General features: G+C 42.0%; 1 protein-coding gene across 1 annotated transcript in view; it reads left to right on the top strand.

Annotated features, from left to right (window-relative positions):
- Positions 1-12467, top strand: part of LOC120901969 (putative uncharacterized protein DDB_G0277255) — a 34500-nt gene extending 22033 nt beyond the window's left edge. The window contains 1 exon segment of the mRNA XM_040310364.1: positions 12043-12467. Within this exon segment, the coding sequence (XP_040166298.1) occupies positions 12043-12124 (82 nt within the window). The 3' untranslated portion in view covers positions 12125-12467.
- Positions 12468-16108: the final 3641 nt, after the last annotated feature.

Raw genomic sequence — 16108 nt, forward strand, 5'->3', positions numbered from 1 at the left:
AATCGTTGACGGTGACGGTGACCGCCGTCTACGCGATAGATCGTTATCCAAAGTTCATTTCAGATACACTTTACTCTTATGATGCTCTCCAATGTTCGCTCATCTTATGGAAAGGGCAAGATGGATGCTGTGTTCATATTAAACAACGAGATCCTATTACAGGTAATGTCTTAATAAAACAGCTACATATTTTTTTGCTGCAAACTTATGTTAATTTTTAATACGTTTTGTTATAGGAAACGAAACAAACAAAAAAGTTAGCTCTATGAATATTTATTCCTTTGATGCGTTTGGTGGTTTGATTGTGGCAACGAGGATAACTTAATTCTTCGATGTAGTGTACTATTCCAACAATTTATTGTTGACATGTATGCAAAGGTAGAGAACGAACGACTACAATATTTACGTCACAATCGAAAGAAATTACGAGCAGAAGTATATATCCATCGGCGAGACGCTATCATGAGCGATGTAAACTTTGCCGATATTGGTAATAACGTTATTCTACCATCATCGTACACGGGTAGTTCACGTCATATGCAAGAATATATACATGATGCAATGAAATTCGTATGAAAATACGGATGTTTATTCATCACTTTCACATGTAATCTAAAGTGGAAAGAAATTACATGCTATTGCCCGGATTGCAACACACCGCCATGATATAACAGCACGAGCGTTCAAGCAAAAATTGAAAATTTTAATGAGCCTGATAACAAAAATGGATGTATTCGGACCTACATGTTGCTGGATTTATTTAGTTGCTTATATTTCAATTTGGTTAGTCGACAAAATACGTGGATATAAGGATATTGATAGCTTGATATCGGTAGAAATTACAGATCCGTCAAGAGATCAGCTTCTCTTTGTTATTTCTTTTTTTTTCTTCTCTTTGTTATGATTCATAACCTACGTAGGCGTGACGAAGCTGGGACTATATAGTAGTATTGGGTCATACGATTCATTTCACGACCCGACCCGGAGTCGGGTGCAAGCCAGTCGGAATCGATTCCGACCCGTGGGTGCAGCGAGTGCGCTAGGTCGGAGTCGGAATCAAATCCGACCCGCGGGTGCAATGAGTTCGGGTCGACCCGAAAGATCAGTAGGTGCGAGAAAGCATAAGCGACTCCGACCCGTTGGTGCAGCGAGTTCGGGTCGGGTCGGGTCACGGTAGGTTCAGTTTGACCCAAGGGTGCAGCGAGTTCGGGTCGACCCGATAGATCAGTAGGTGCGAGAAAGCATAAGCGACTCCGACCCGTTGGTGCGGCGAGTTCGGGTCGGGTCGGGTCGGATTGAACCTATCTTGACCCGACCCGACCCGAACTCGCTGCACCAACGGGTCGGAGTCGCTTATGCTTTCTTGCACCTACTGATCTTTCGGGTCGACCCGAACTCATTGCACCCGCGGGTCGGTTTTGATTCCGACTCCGACCTAGCGCACCCGCTGCACCCACGGGTCGGAATCGATTCCGACTGGCTTGCACCCGACTCCGGGTCGGGTCGTGAAATGAATCGTATGACCCAATACTACTATATAGTCCCAGCTTCGTCACGCCTACGTAGGTTATGAATCATAACAAAGAGAAGAAAAAAAAAGAAATAACAAAGAGAAGCTGATCTCTTGACGGATCTGTAATTTCTACCGATATCAAGCTATCAATATCCTTATATCCACGTATTTTGTCGACTAACCAAATTGAAATATAAGCAACTAAATAAATCCAGCAACATGTAGGTCCGAATACATCCATTTTTGTTATCAGGCTCATTAAAATTTTCAATTTTTGCTTGAACGCTCGTGCTGTTATATCATGGCGGTGTGTTGCAATCCGGGCAATAGCATGTAATTTCTTTCCACTTTAGATTACATGTGAAAGTGATGAATCACTTTCGTATTTTCATACGAATGTCATTGCATCATGTATATATTCTTGCATATGACGTGAACTACCCGTGTACGATGATGGTAGAATAACGTTATTACCAATATCGGCAAAGTTTACATCGCTCATGATAGCGTCTCGCCGATGGATATATACTTCTGCTCGTAATTTCTTTCGATTGTGACGTAGTCGTTCGTTCTCTACCTTTGCATACATGTCAACAATAAATTGTTGGAATAGTACACTACATCGAAGAATTAAGTTATCCTCGTTGCCACAATCAAACCACCAAACGCATCAAAGGAATAAATATTCATAGAGCTAACTTTTTTGTTTGTTTCGTTTCCTATAACAAAACGTATTAAAAATTAACATAAGTTTGCAGCAAAAAAATATGTAGCTGTTTTATTAAGACATTACCTGTAATAGGATCTCGTTGTTTAATATGAACACAGCATCCATCTTGCCCTTTCCATAAGATGAGCGAACATTGGAGAGCATCATAAGAGTAAAGTGTATCTGAAATGAACTTTGGATAACGATCTATCGCGTAGACGGCGGTCACCGTCACCGTCAACGATTTCAGCAACGTCATTCATGACAGGTTGATTGAATCTACGCACATGTTCTCCGGATGGTTTTATCAGCACGAAAGAAAATAACCTAATTATCACTTGTCAATACGTGCATATTTGATTCAAAGAAATAAAATAAAATATTATGCTCAATCAAAAGGACGTCCAATTCATAGACAATTCGTCTGGCACTGATCGAACAGAGGTTAGTGAAACTGCAACGCGTATCTAGACGATTGTTATTGTCACCACCCATGAAATAAATTTATAAAACCTTAGGTGTGGTATTTAAACATGTATTTCGGCTGCTCCTAAAAAGGTTATTTGGAAACACGAATAAAATTTTTGGATGGATTTCAGGAACACGCTAGAATCAGGATCTGTATCTGTAAAACATCAAGGCGTTTACTAAACCTTTTTCGGCTCGATCTGACGAATGATCAAGTCCCTTACCAACGCGTTGGCAGTACCGTCTTTTAAAAGACGAGGAAAAAAGAATTTCCGTCACTGACACACGTGATCTTTTCAGTTTGAGATCTAAATAGCAAGTGTTTATTAACAATCCAAAAAATCCTTATAATCTATTTTACATTCTAGGTTAACCCGATTTTACGGGGTACACTTTTCTCTTATCTTTTGCCTAGATCGCTTGTCTCGTTCTCTAGGACTGAGGATGAAAATGTCCGCCCGTCTTATCCTTCGTTTCACATGGAGTTTTTTACCGCGATTTCTTTTTGGCTCGATTAGGCTGGTTTTATTGCTTTACCCTATCTAATGTTAACCATATGCGGACGTGGGTTATTTATGTTATTCACCGTGAATTGGTTACATGGACCGCTCTCGTATCTAGGCTGTTGTTTTATTGCACCGAGTTGCGATAATAGCGATCATGATTCCTAAGTATGATGTTTTGTTAGTCTGAACTGTTGATTATTCTGTGTTATCCTGTTGCAAAGTTTGTTCAGCTTCTTCAGCATTTGTAAGAAATCAGAACTGAATCTGAAGAGAAATTGATTTGAATGAAATTCATAAAATTACGTGTGTCGCGTTCGCGACAGTTAAAGATATGTAGAAAATGTCATTCAAGAATTGCTCATTAAAGAAAATCATTTTAATTTGAATTTGAATATCGCCGTTGGCGGTTAAAGATTTTTAAAAAACGTTCGTTGAAAATGAATGATGAGATGAATGAATGAAATTTAAATTTTCGCGTTCTTAACATTCCGCCCCTCGTAAAACTACTAGTTTCACCAAATTCACGCGACTGGTAGTATATCGTAGTGTGGTCTAGTAGTACAGTCGTCAACTCGTTCGACTTAACAACATGCCCGTCATATGGGTTCAATCCCCAAATAGACCGCGCCGCCATACGTAGGATTGACAATCCTGTTATGGGGGGGGAATCAATTAGTCACTGAAAGCCAAGCCCACAAGTGGGTACAGGCAGGCCTTGACCGACATCGGTTGTTGAGCCAAAGAAGAAGAAGAAGAAGGTAGTATATCGTGGAGACATTAATGTTAATCGCGTAATGTGTATTCTAATCTGCTCTATCGCTTACATAGAGTTTAATTTCATGAGTTCAAAGAGGCTTCGTTGGGCTGGTGCTATGTTTTGCGCGGTGACGTGTGATGTTTGCGTGATATTTGCGGCGTTTGGTTCTTCGGGCGTTAGTTCTTCTCGGGATGCAGTCTGATTGCTTCTACGTTCTATTTGGTTTTGATAAGCGGTTTGCCAACCATAAATTGATTTATTCTCCGTTGCAACTTGGTTGTGTTGTTGACGATCGCTGGTTAAGTTATTTTGTCCTTCTTCATTGATTGTTGCCTACTGTGGCTGCGGTTTGATAGAAAGTTGGTTAATGAATCCCAGAAGGCTGTTAGCAGCTGCCAGCCATAGCCATATATTTCGAATTGTCTGCTGTGTATTATGGAGTCCATAACGCATTTTAGCGCTCTCCCTATTATGTAAATACCCAGCGCTGTTGAGGTGACATTTCCAAGCCACATAGACCTATCTATGAAAATTTTCCAATATATGTTGAATACTTCTTTTACGACCTTTACAGATACAGTATCGGACAGAAAGATAGAACCCTGGTGTTTTCAACGCACCATGCACCCGTGTGTGTGTGTGTGTGTGTGTGTGTGTGTGTGTGTGTGTGTGTGTGTGTGTGTGTGTGTGTGTGTGTGTGTGTGTGTGTGTGTGTGTGTGTGTGTGTGTGTGTGTGTGTGTGTGTGTGTGTGTGTGTGTGTGTGTGTGTTTGTGTGTGTGTGTGTGTGTGTGTGTGTGTGTGTGTGTGTGTGTGTGTGTGTGTGTGTGTGTGTGTGTGTGTGTGTGTGTGTGTGTGTGTGTGTGTGTGTGTGTGTGTGTGTGTGTGTGTGTGTGTGTGTGTGTGTGTGTGTGTGTGTGTGTGTGTGTGTGTGTGCCGTTTGGGCGTTTGCCGCAAAAGTGCGCGATCGTTCCATTTCGAACTCGATCGTTTTGCGCTTAATGTCAGCAGCCGCCATTCGCTTTATCATATGGCGCTGATAATCGGTACAATTTTTACCTCGACCCATTGTTACTAACATTGCTTGCTTGGACCGTCAAGAACGGGCTGGTTAAAAACTTGGACACGGCTGATCCCGTGCTCTGCCTGCGTTCTACTTCTATACGTGATGAATTACATCGTTGTCCAGCAGCGAAAACATCGCATGGATAAAAACTATCAACGAGTACGCGAGTAAGCGTCTTCCCTTCAAAATCGAGAACAGGATACTGCCGCGCTCATGAAACAAAACGCCCATTGAAAAAAACAACTGCGCACCAGCTCAATGCACGCACCAAGTTTTCCATGCGCACACAACGTTCAACGCAGAGATGCACGAAGGCCTTTCAATGGCGTGGACTGAAGAAACACCTGTGAGGGAATGCCGAGTTCATTGCTATTGAGCGCGTGTCCATTTCGCACCGGTGTCGCATTCACATTCATGAAACAGCACACCTGCGTTTTCGTCCGAGGAACAAGCGCTGCTGTCGATGCAAACTTTAGCTTTTATCCAAGTGTAAACGCACGATAATTCACATGATAACACACATTATCAGAATACTTTCAACGCAATATGACATCATGGCAAGCTACGTTTTTCAGACACAAACCCGCGCACTTGCAAATACACATTAAAAAGCACACTCTCTTTCTACTAGTACACACACACACACACACACATGCACACACACACACACACACACACACACATACACACACACACACACACACACACACACTCACACACACACACACACACACATACACACACACACACAAACACAAGTAACGTGGCAAAACAAGTGCACGGTGCGTTGAAAACACCAGGGTTCTATCTTAATGTCCGATACTGTATGAGCGATTTGAATTTAAACCCTTGAAGATTTGGATGTTGGCTTACTATCATTCTGTATAATACTGAAGGCTCTATTTTTCTGTCCCCTTGTTCGTACACCATTTCCTTCATCTTCTTCAAATTTTCATAGTCGTAGACGCCACTTTCCATTAGGCTTGGTAGTGATGTATAGGACCATGTTTTGACGATGTCTGTGTTTAGTTGTTGCGACGCGGTGGTTTCCCTGATACCAGCGGCGAATCTAACGGTAGGCGGACTAGACGGTCGCCTGGGGCCCCGCCGATTTAGAGGCCCCGAAGATCGCTAGTCTGTAGTATACCGTATGTCTACAAGTGGACAGAATATTAGCGACAAGGGCCCCCGGAAAGATGGTCGTTGGGGCCCTGTGGCTGGAGAACCATTATTCCGCCACTGTCATTAAAACCTTCCTTTCTTTGACCGATGGATCATAACATTCCGGAAGAAAACACATTTGGCGAAAGTGTTGCACACACACGCACACTAACACCCATGCGCAGACGGCTCAATATATCTGTGTAATCTACACCATACGAAAGCAAAAGCTTCCCCCGTACCAAAATCCATGCGACTTTTCGCTAACGGATTGATTAAATGGCGCCCGATTAGACGATCCGATAGAAGCACTTTTCAGGCTTAACGGATTGAGCGAGATACACCGTCGCGGCGACACGATACATGTTGCATACATGTGTACTACATTTTAAGAGCCCCCTTCGCTTCCTTTCGGATTGCAATGAGTTCATACACACTTAAAACTTCGTTTAACATATTTTATATTCGTTTTTTTTATTTTTCACTTTTTTTTCTGAAGTACATTCTTTCATACACACATCCTCCCCCAGGTATTTTTCGAAGATTTTTCGAAGAAACTAAAAAAAAACTAACGCACACAACTAGATCCGCGAGAGAGTGCGAATCGGCAAAGAAACACATAGGGGAAGGTAGATGGAGACTTCTCATAAATGCATGAAAAAGGTAATTTTCGAATAATTCAACAATGCAGCATCAAAACTGAAAGTAAAACAACACATTGAGAACATTTTTGGCATAATATATGCAAAATTGGTTAGATTCGCGAACAAATCGTGCGCACCCTTGTGGATCTAATTTGATTACTGCAGATCTTAAGCTCTGTAACTTGCATTGTTTATATTTTCGGAAGTTTTATTACATGAACGATTTGTCATGATGGTAAAGCAAAAAACTGGCGAAAGAACGAGAATGAAAGCAATACAAAATATTGTTTTCTGGTGGTTTAAACATCCTGACACCAAAGCGGGAAAGACGGACACTTTGTTGTAGGGAAAGATGGACACTGAATTTATTGATTTATTTTACTTCTTCTATCAATTGGTTATGAATAAATTTCATCAAATACCTTAAATAAGGATATTTCGAATCTATAAATCAACCAGCAACTACAGAAAGTATTGAAATAAGCGAGAAATGAAACACCGGTCAAAATAGTAGCCATTCGTTATGCTATTACTCGCTCGACGCTGATGAGGCGCTTCACGAAATCCAATATCTTGTCACAACTTGGACAACTTTAAACAATAAAAAGAAGAGGCATTGGTACGACATTGTTCAGGAATAGATGAGAAATTCTATGGAATTACAAAAATCAAATGTTGAATTTTACCATGGTGGAAAATGGATTAAACTATTAACAAGGATTAAACTATTATTATGATAAATACTGAGATCGTGGACATTTTGCGGAGTAATTTCCTAAAAGGAAGTTCTAGACTGTTGTTCTGTAAGCTGGAGCAACGATAGCCGCGCGATATGTCAATAATGCTTTAGATGCTGCACTCTACGATATATTACAAGCGCCGTTTACAATTCCTAAATTAATGGCTGAATGAATCGCCGTTGCAATAGGCCAAGAATTGGTTTATAAACGTACCAGGACGTGGAAAGCGATAGAATTTTATTAAAATACTGTAAAACCCTCCACTTTCCAACGATTTCTACAAGTGTCCATCTTACCCTTCATAGTGTTCATCTTTCCCGTATCATCTTTCCCGTCTGTCTTACCCGTACATTTCAAAACTGCACGAAAAAAATCATGTTTTTATTTCATGACAAAAACAAAAACCATATAAAAATCGATAGAAAATTAACAGTTTCAACACATGTGCTGATAAAACATGAGTGTAAGATAAAATATGCACATTTTCATGGTCGTTATTATATATCCCTAGATTTTTACCATTTCCCTTAACGTGTCCGTCTTTACCTACCTTCCCCTACACACACACACCTCCTTCTCCCCTTGGTGTTTTTCGCAAAGTGATCCCGTAGAACGTGAACGCAAAAACACACACACAAAGCACGCAGGCAAGCACACACACACCCCACTCTCCCCCCCCCCCTCGTGTTTTCGCAAGGTGATTCCGTAGGAGATCGCGAAACAGCAAAAAACACGCACACAGCCACGCACGCATGCAAGCACACATACATACACACATACACAGCCACGCACGCATGCAAGCACACATACACACACACATACACCTACCCCTCCCCCTCTCTTGGTGTTTTTCGCAAGGTGATCCCGTAGGATCTCGTTATGCGAAGAGGCAAAAACACACACAGCCACGAACGCAGGCATGCACACACATACACACACATAGACGCGCGCGCGCACGCACGCACGAACGCACGAGGGAGCTTAAAGGTTCTATACGTTGCCGGTCTCCCCCTCCCGTGTTCTCGTTCTCCGACAAGGCTGATGTGTGCACGTTTGTGCGTGTACCTTTGCCGTCCCTCCTCTCCTTCCTCATCCGTTGACCGTTCGTTGTAAGCTGGAGGATTAGTTCAGCGCTGTTGAAGAAATGAAAGTTAAGAATAAGATTACTCACTCTTTTTTCGTATGCTTTGTGTGTTATCATAACTTGCCTTATTGCAAACAAAATCCGGAATGAAGCTCCTCGTTTAGGATATTCCGCATTCGATCACATCCTCGGCGATGCTCGACGCCATCAGTGGATAAAAGCCGAAAAAAAAACAAAGAAAAGCATCAGTCACCATCAGCATCATCTTACTCTCACACTTTTACATCGGTTGATGATTCTTACCTTTTCAATTTCACCAAAACAAACAGCGATGGAACCAAATCCAGCAACAAAATCACACACGATTTCTGGAGCAAACCGACACATCCTCCCCCTCCAATTGTTTGCCACAGACTGACGTGTGTGTGAGCAGCAATGTTCTTGAAGCGGTGAGCAACGGTAAAGCACATACAAGAAGAAGCGAGACGGCTATACGAGTAGCGAATTACGCCGCCGCACACACAGCGCGCGTCATAATTTTATGCGCGAAAATCTTAAAATTTAAGTTATTCATGACAAATTGTATCGACATTTTCATACTCTGACGAACTTTTACGAAAGATATGTAAAAACTTAATGTAGTGCAATTAAATTTAGTGCAATATCATTAGCAGCATAACATAACATTTTGATATTTGTTTGCTAAGAGCTACTACTCTTAGCTACTAGATCCTAAGAGCTACTACTTTTTTGAACATAAGTGTAGAAACACAAATTTTGTCTGAGTCCAGAACAGCAACAGGGAAGATGGGAAGAACGCAACACTACGGATTGTATGGAAAATGTTGCGCGTTCAATCCGATTGCCATGCGATTGTCCTGGGGGTTAGTGTAACAACGTTATGCTTAATGATAAACGCGTTCAGCCTGATGGCTGGCCTCAGGACCTACCAGTGAACTTTCCAGTATGCCGGTTTCACAATCAGCTGCCTGCTTGCTAGATGCCGGCAGAACGGAAAGTTGATGAAAATCAGCGACGGGCTGAACGTGTTAATGCGAATTAGGGTTCTGCGCGTTGCACAACAAACCCTCCAGCGTGAGATAGCGATTCCGTGGTCCTTATTACATTGTAGCGTTTGAACTCATTGTGCTTTTTTGGTTGGATTCAACTTCATCGCCGCAATGTTTTTAAACGGCTTTTTTAAGCACCACAACCGCTCGCGAGCATTAGGGCGGTGGCAACGCTGATCGGATGCGATTTTATCGGACGAGATTTATTGGGATTTGACAGATAACGTCGGACGTGCGATTTCGTCGTCCAACGTTATCTGTCAAATCCCATATAAAAATTTGACAGGCCGTCCGATAAAATCGCATGCGAAAAAGCGTTACCACCGCCCTTAACCACTCGCGAGAAAGAGATCGTTCTAAGAAGGAAAAAGTGATAGAATGCCGTTACGACAGCTGACAGCGATTTGCCATCTGGCGTGCCAATACATCTAAATTTGTGTCAGCGCGCTCAGGCGAAAGGTAGGAAGAAGAATAGGGGAAGGGTAGCTCGACAAGCTGCTTGTAAAATTTGTCGAAGGGGGGAGGGAGAAGGCCTGCGAAAATGCTCGAAAGGTAATGAGTAGTAGTAGTAGTAGTAGTAGTAGCTTTATTGTTTGGTTTGTACATGAAAATGTTATTACATTGTGCATTTTTACAATGGGTCCATATGCATACTCTCCTCATTGGTTTTACTAATTTTCTATTGGCTTTGCCGATTTGTATTTTAGATAATTATATGCCTTTAAATTTTCTACAGGGAAAAATGTATAAAAACCCCCTGCAAAAATAGAAAGGTAATGAGTTCTTTTGTCGCTTTGCCCAGCGGGCGTCAATATTTTTAGATTTTTTTACCGTTTTTTTGCTCCACTGCCTTAAAAAGTTCGTTCATTTCGCCAACAGAGGGCGCCAAAACTATGTACCCCAGCGCAGGAGACCGACAGATTTTGCCCCATTTCCTGCGCAGAGTACTGCTCGATTTTGCGCAGCGGGCGCAAATTATAGGTTGCTAAATATTTAAAATTTGATAGTTTTCTAGGTTAATCCACAAAAAATTAATGTGTACTCGTGTTGAGGAAACACAAAGGAAACAATGCCATCAATACGAGAGCGATGAAATTCACCAATACTTGAAAGTAATTTGATCAAGGAAAAACCTCGAAATGTTTAGCGGGTAGTTACATAAAATTCGTTTTACTTATTATTATTATAAGATAGAATAATGCGTTTTCTGATCCACAGTTTAGCTGTTCTCTGCTAAAATACTAAACTTGGCTAAACATGATAAACCGTAAGGTTAATCCTTGCTACGGAGGGACGGTCCATTCTAGGCTTGAAGCCATGACGGGTATGATCCCAAGTGCCACAAATCCACTAAACGACCACTAAACGGCTTCTAAACGACTCAAGCACTCTACCTAAACGGAATATAGAAAGACTTCGTTTAGCAGACGGCAAACGACCCATGCATTCTAAAAATAGCAAAAAAGCTGGTGGCGCCATCTGTTTTTGGGATACCCAACCAGTTGAGCTTCCTTGCTTGGAGGAAAGCTTTCTCATTTCCTCTGTACTGTTGTATGGTTTCGCATTGAAGTTATGCATCGCTAGAACTAGAACGGCGATACGATTGTTTAAATACTAAACTCCAATGGAAACCACCAGCACTGAAGCAAGTGAGAATTGAGTATTGGTCGTTGGTGTTGATACCCACGTATCTGACCACACGACCAGATATATAGATTTTTGCTCGGAAAGTTAGAAGGCTTTATAGGTCATGATTAGATGAAACTTTGCAAGAAAAGGATAGCAATATAATGATGAGTTGTAATACGCCATCTATTGATCAAACCAATGAAGCTGTGGAGCTTTCATTTTTTTTCTATGGATATTCAAGTTTTCAGTCGTTTGAGCTTAATCTGTGGCGCTTGGGTTATTGAGTCGTTCAAATCGATGACTGTACCACGGGACCGCCCCCGTTTGGCAATATACTTATTTTCATCTACAAACCAATCCGCTAGAAATCCACAGCTCAAAACCTCGCGGATTTCTTTCCTCAGAAATGGGAACGAACGTTGTCTTGTAGCACCGTTCATTTTCCCCATGAACCCCCTTTTATAAACATATTCCCCAAACCCAAGTAGGATGAAAATCTCGCTTACCACGATGAGGGAAAAAGGGTGTCGCGGCGAATGTCGTCGTTCGCTCCAACGTGCTAAGGATCTGAGATGCATGAGATGTAAAACATGTATTTTACAGTTGATTCACTGAAAATACTAGGCAATTAAACACCACGAGCCAATTATTAATAAAAGGAAAACAATTGATCCTAATTTATATTCCTATTCTTCAGGGTCGTCAACAAGGATCGAGTTGCCTGGTTCTCCACTATACCGGCTAATTCGTCGTCGGATGATGAAGAAGCATGCGAGTAAGTATATACAGACACGATTATGTCTAAAGGAAGATAGAATATCCGACTAAATACGATGCAAATGAACTGCATCTTTATTAAGAAAAACTGAAATAAACACAAAAACTTAGAGCAAAGATGGTATTTATGATCGATAAAAATATGTTGAAAAATTTAGCACATTAAATCATAAATTCAAAAAGAATAAGAGCAGTATTAATTTTAAGCATTGAAGTGGGCTCCAATAAAATCCAAACAATGTTTGTAAGAGTTCACTGTAATCTACCGTGTTGATGTATATCTATTTTTGTCAAAATTCTAACTTATGAAAACGGAAAATAAATGGAATTGCGGAAAATCTGAAATATACTGTTTTTGATTGTTCTGTGTCATATACAACACTCTTTCAGTGTATAATATCACAAACATGAAATAATAAAAATGTTTCATTACATCTATGTATAAATCTATACATAAACTAGCTGGCCCGACAAACTTTCTTCTTCTTCTTCTTCTTAGTAGGTTTGATGGGATATATTCTCCTATGTTTTCCGTCATACGGAGCCATAATCAGAGTTTTAACCAACTGTTTATAGGAGGGGGATTCAGGGTCCATTCTCCTTTTCTGTGTTCTGTTCTTTGGTTTACAGGTTATGGTTGATTTCTTGTGCCTTTAGATTTTTCCGTTAATTATATTTGTATTTTTTCCTTGTTTCGGTTTGGTTTATGTACAAATTTTATTTGTTTGTTCGTTTATTGATGCATTCATTTTAATTGTTCTGTGGAGTTTTTGTTTTGTAATTCAGTTTTTTTTTTAAATATTTAAGTTCTTTTTTATAATATTTATGGTGAAAACATTTTTGTACTTGTGTATAAGAAAATAGGGGTTTTGTTTTTGTGGTTATTATTTTATTTAATCTTTTTTTGTGCTTTTTTGGTTTTTTTTTTAAATATTGGGGCCCTTTACGATTCTAGTCAGTTTTTTGTATGGAGTTTGACAGTTGGAGGCTGAAATCATGTAAACACTCCATACAAAGTCACACACAAAACTAGCCTTTAATTTTCAGTCTAGATTATTCTAGCCTCAAAGCTACCCGCTGCGCAAATTCGAGCAGTTTCCAGCGCAGAAAATGTACCAAAATCTGCGCTGGCCAGCGCAGATTTTGGCCCGATCCCCGCGCTGGACTTCAGCGATTCCTGCGCTGGGTCGAGCAAGTTTAGCGCCATCTGTTGGCGAAATGGACGAACTATTTATGGCAGCGGAGCAAAAAAAAACGGTCAAAAAATTTAAAAATATTGGCGCCCATTTTTCGTCCGCTTCTTCTCCCTCCCTCGCCCTGCCTTGTCTTACTTGTGCTTCTGCCCGTGCCTTCCGCCGCCAGCTGATTGGTTGTTGCGGTGTATGCGTTGAATCGTATATGTGCATTGCTGTTGTGTGTTGTTATTGGTGGGTGTTAGCATTTATTAATTTGTGTGTGACCTTGAGACGCTGTGGGAGAAGCTGGATTGGGATTCAAAGTGTTATCGGTGTATTGATGGTTTATTTTATTTCGTGCCGCTGCTGATGAGACCATTCGATGCCCCTGCCAATTGAGGGTGAAGAAGCCTATTTAAAACAAGCATAGGAGAACGTCTAACACTAATATAATATTTTTTTTAATTTGAACATGTTAGATGCTTCAACGACCTTCTAAGCATCATGTAGCACAGTGTATAGTGGCAATAATTTTTTTTTAATGTGCCAAAATCTATCTCGAGTTTTCGGGTCTCGATACACACACGCACACACACAGCGCGGGGAAAGTGACCATTCACTCTATTATGCCGCGATCCCCCACCCCGCCCGGCGCTTTGGATGATGATGCGCTATATCAGGGGTCTCCAAACTACGGCCCGCGGGCCGCATGCGGCCCTCAAGAGCTTATAATGCGGCCCACGATGACTTTGCCAGAGTTAATATAAATATTACGTTATTATGACTTATTCAAATAAAAATGTATTTTTTACTTTTCTTAGACAAAAATCAAGCTTTAGTAACACGAAACTGTATTAGTATCGTTAGTATTTTGTTGTAAAAACGAGATTTAAGCGTTCATTAATCATTTAAAGGTAGCGTCAAATGGCCCTCAATATAGTTATTTTTGAAGCAATGTGGCCCGCGAGCTGAAAAGTTTGGAGGCCCCTGCACTATATGATAGCTGATGATAGCGGAAGGGGAGGGGGTTTGGTGGGGGGTGCGTGCTTGCATGCGCGCTTTCGTAGGTGCGTTCTCGCGTGCGCGCGTTTGTAGGTGCCTTATTGCTTGCGCGCGCGCGTGTGTGTGTGTGTGTGCGTGTGTGTGTGTGTGTGTGTGTGTGTGTGTGTGAGTTTGCACGCGCGTGTTTGTGTGTGTGCGTGCGTTTGGAAACCCTTAAACTTTTTGATTCTGATGCGTACATTTTCATCCGCTGCGGCTACAAAGTCCATGCATTTTCGATCTCGCTACCTGGGAGACAACACAACTATTGGCATTGGCAGCTTTGCGATCGGCTCTGCTGTTGGGGGTATTAAAAAGACACACGATCTAAGCAAACGTGCGTGTGATATATTGCACATTTATTTCTAAATCAGCTAGCTGACGCAAGTGGAAACAACATATTGAATTGAATTCATACAAAAGAGGATTCTGGATTTGTTTATTACGGTGCGCGTATGGTGCTGAACCTGTCCGTCCAGAATCTGATGGCTTTGGAGTAGTTATCATGACGACGATTGACCGGCAATGCCTTGGAATGGGTTCGGATCGGTAGGTTCATGTTTTGGTCGAGTGCATTCCGTGTATTTGTCTCGTCACAGCGATAGCCCGGCTACAACAAAGTCAAGACAAACTCTTACCCGGGTGTGGACTGCTACGCTAAGTTCTTTTTATTGTTATTATTATTACGAGAATTTGACGTTTGACGTTTAATTGTTCGGCCGCATTTCCGTCGCGCTCCGTGATTTTTCAATAATTCTCTTGTGTTTTCTGCGTCGCATCGCATTGTTGCCTTTTCTACGGACTATTAAACTGTTTAACATCATCGCTTCGTCTTGGCGAATTGTTTAGTTGCATCACAACTGTGGTTTCCTGCTGTTTTTTCCTGCTCGGCTTAGCAGTGTTGTGCTGTGATTACGCGTGATTTCGCGATGGCGGCTATTTGCTTCTCGTGTGCTGAACCGCTAGAGGCCACCGGCTGCATCATCAGTTGTGCATATTGTGACGCTACGTTCCACCGCGGCTGTTGCAAATTGCCCCCCGAGTTGATTGACGCAGTATTGTCCAATGTCAACCTGCACTGGAGCTGCATTGGCTGCACTAACATGCTTAAAAATCCGCGCTGCCGTTCCGTAAAAGAAATAGGCGCCCAGGTCGGTTTCCAAGCCGCCCTCAACTCAGCTGTAGCAGCTATTGGCAAGCTCGTTGAGCCTATTGTCGCCGAAGTTCGCAGTGGTTTTACCCTCCTTCAAACTGCATCCACGCCTCACAATCGGAACTCTGATCCTCGACCAGCTACTGGTAGAAAGCGGAGGCGTATAATCGAGGATTCGGCATCTCCTGGTGTAAACAAAATTGTAAACAGTCGCGGCAACACCCTTTGTGCCGCGTCATCGCCAAACGCATACACCAACACCACGATTGCCGTCCAGCCGGCACCTACACAACCGCATGAACTGGTGGGAACCGATCCGTTATCATCACCGCTTCAAGCTGCACCTCGTGAGCCATTCACAGATAGGATCTGGATCCGCCTATCCCGCTTATCAACGGCCGTCACTGTGGAACAAGTGGTCGCTTCTGTAAAGCGTCGCTTAGCCACCGATGACGTTATAGCGTATTGCCTGCTGAGAAGAGGGGTTAGTGTGGACAGCATGAATTGGCTTTCATTCAAAGTGAGGGTCCCGGCTATCCTTCGAGATGCGGCACTCACACCATCCACCTGGCCCGTCGGTATCGGTGTACGTGAGTTTTTTCAATCCCGTCAACACG

This window comes from Anopheles arabiensis, chromosome 3, assembly GCF_016920715.1.
Source record: "Anopheles arabiensis isolate DONGOLA chromosome 3, AaraD3, whole genome shotgun sequence".
NCBI lineage: Eukaryota > Metazoa > Arthropoda > Insecta > Diptera > Culicidae > Anopheles > Anopheles arabiensis.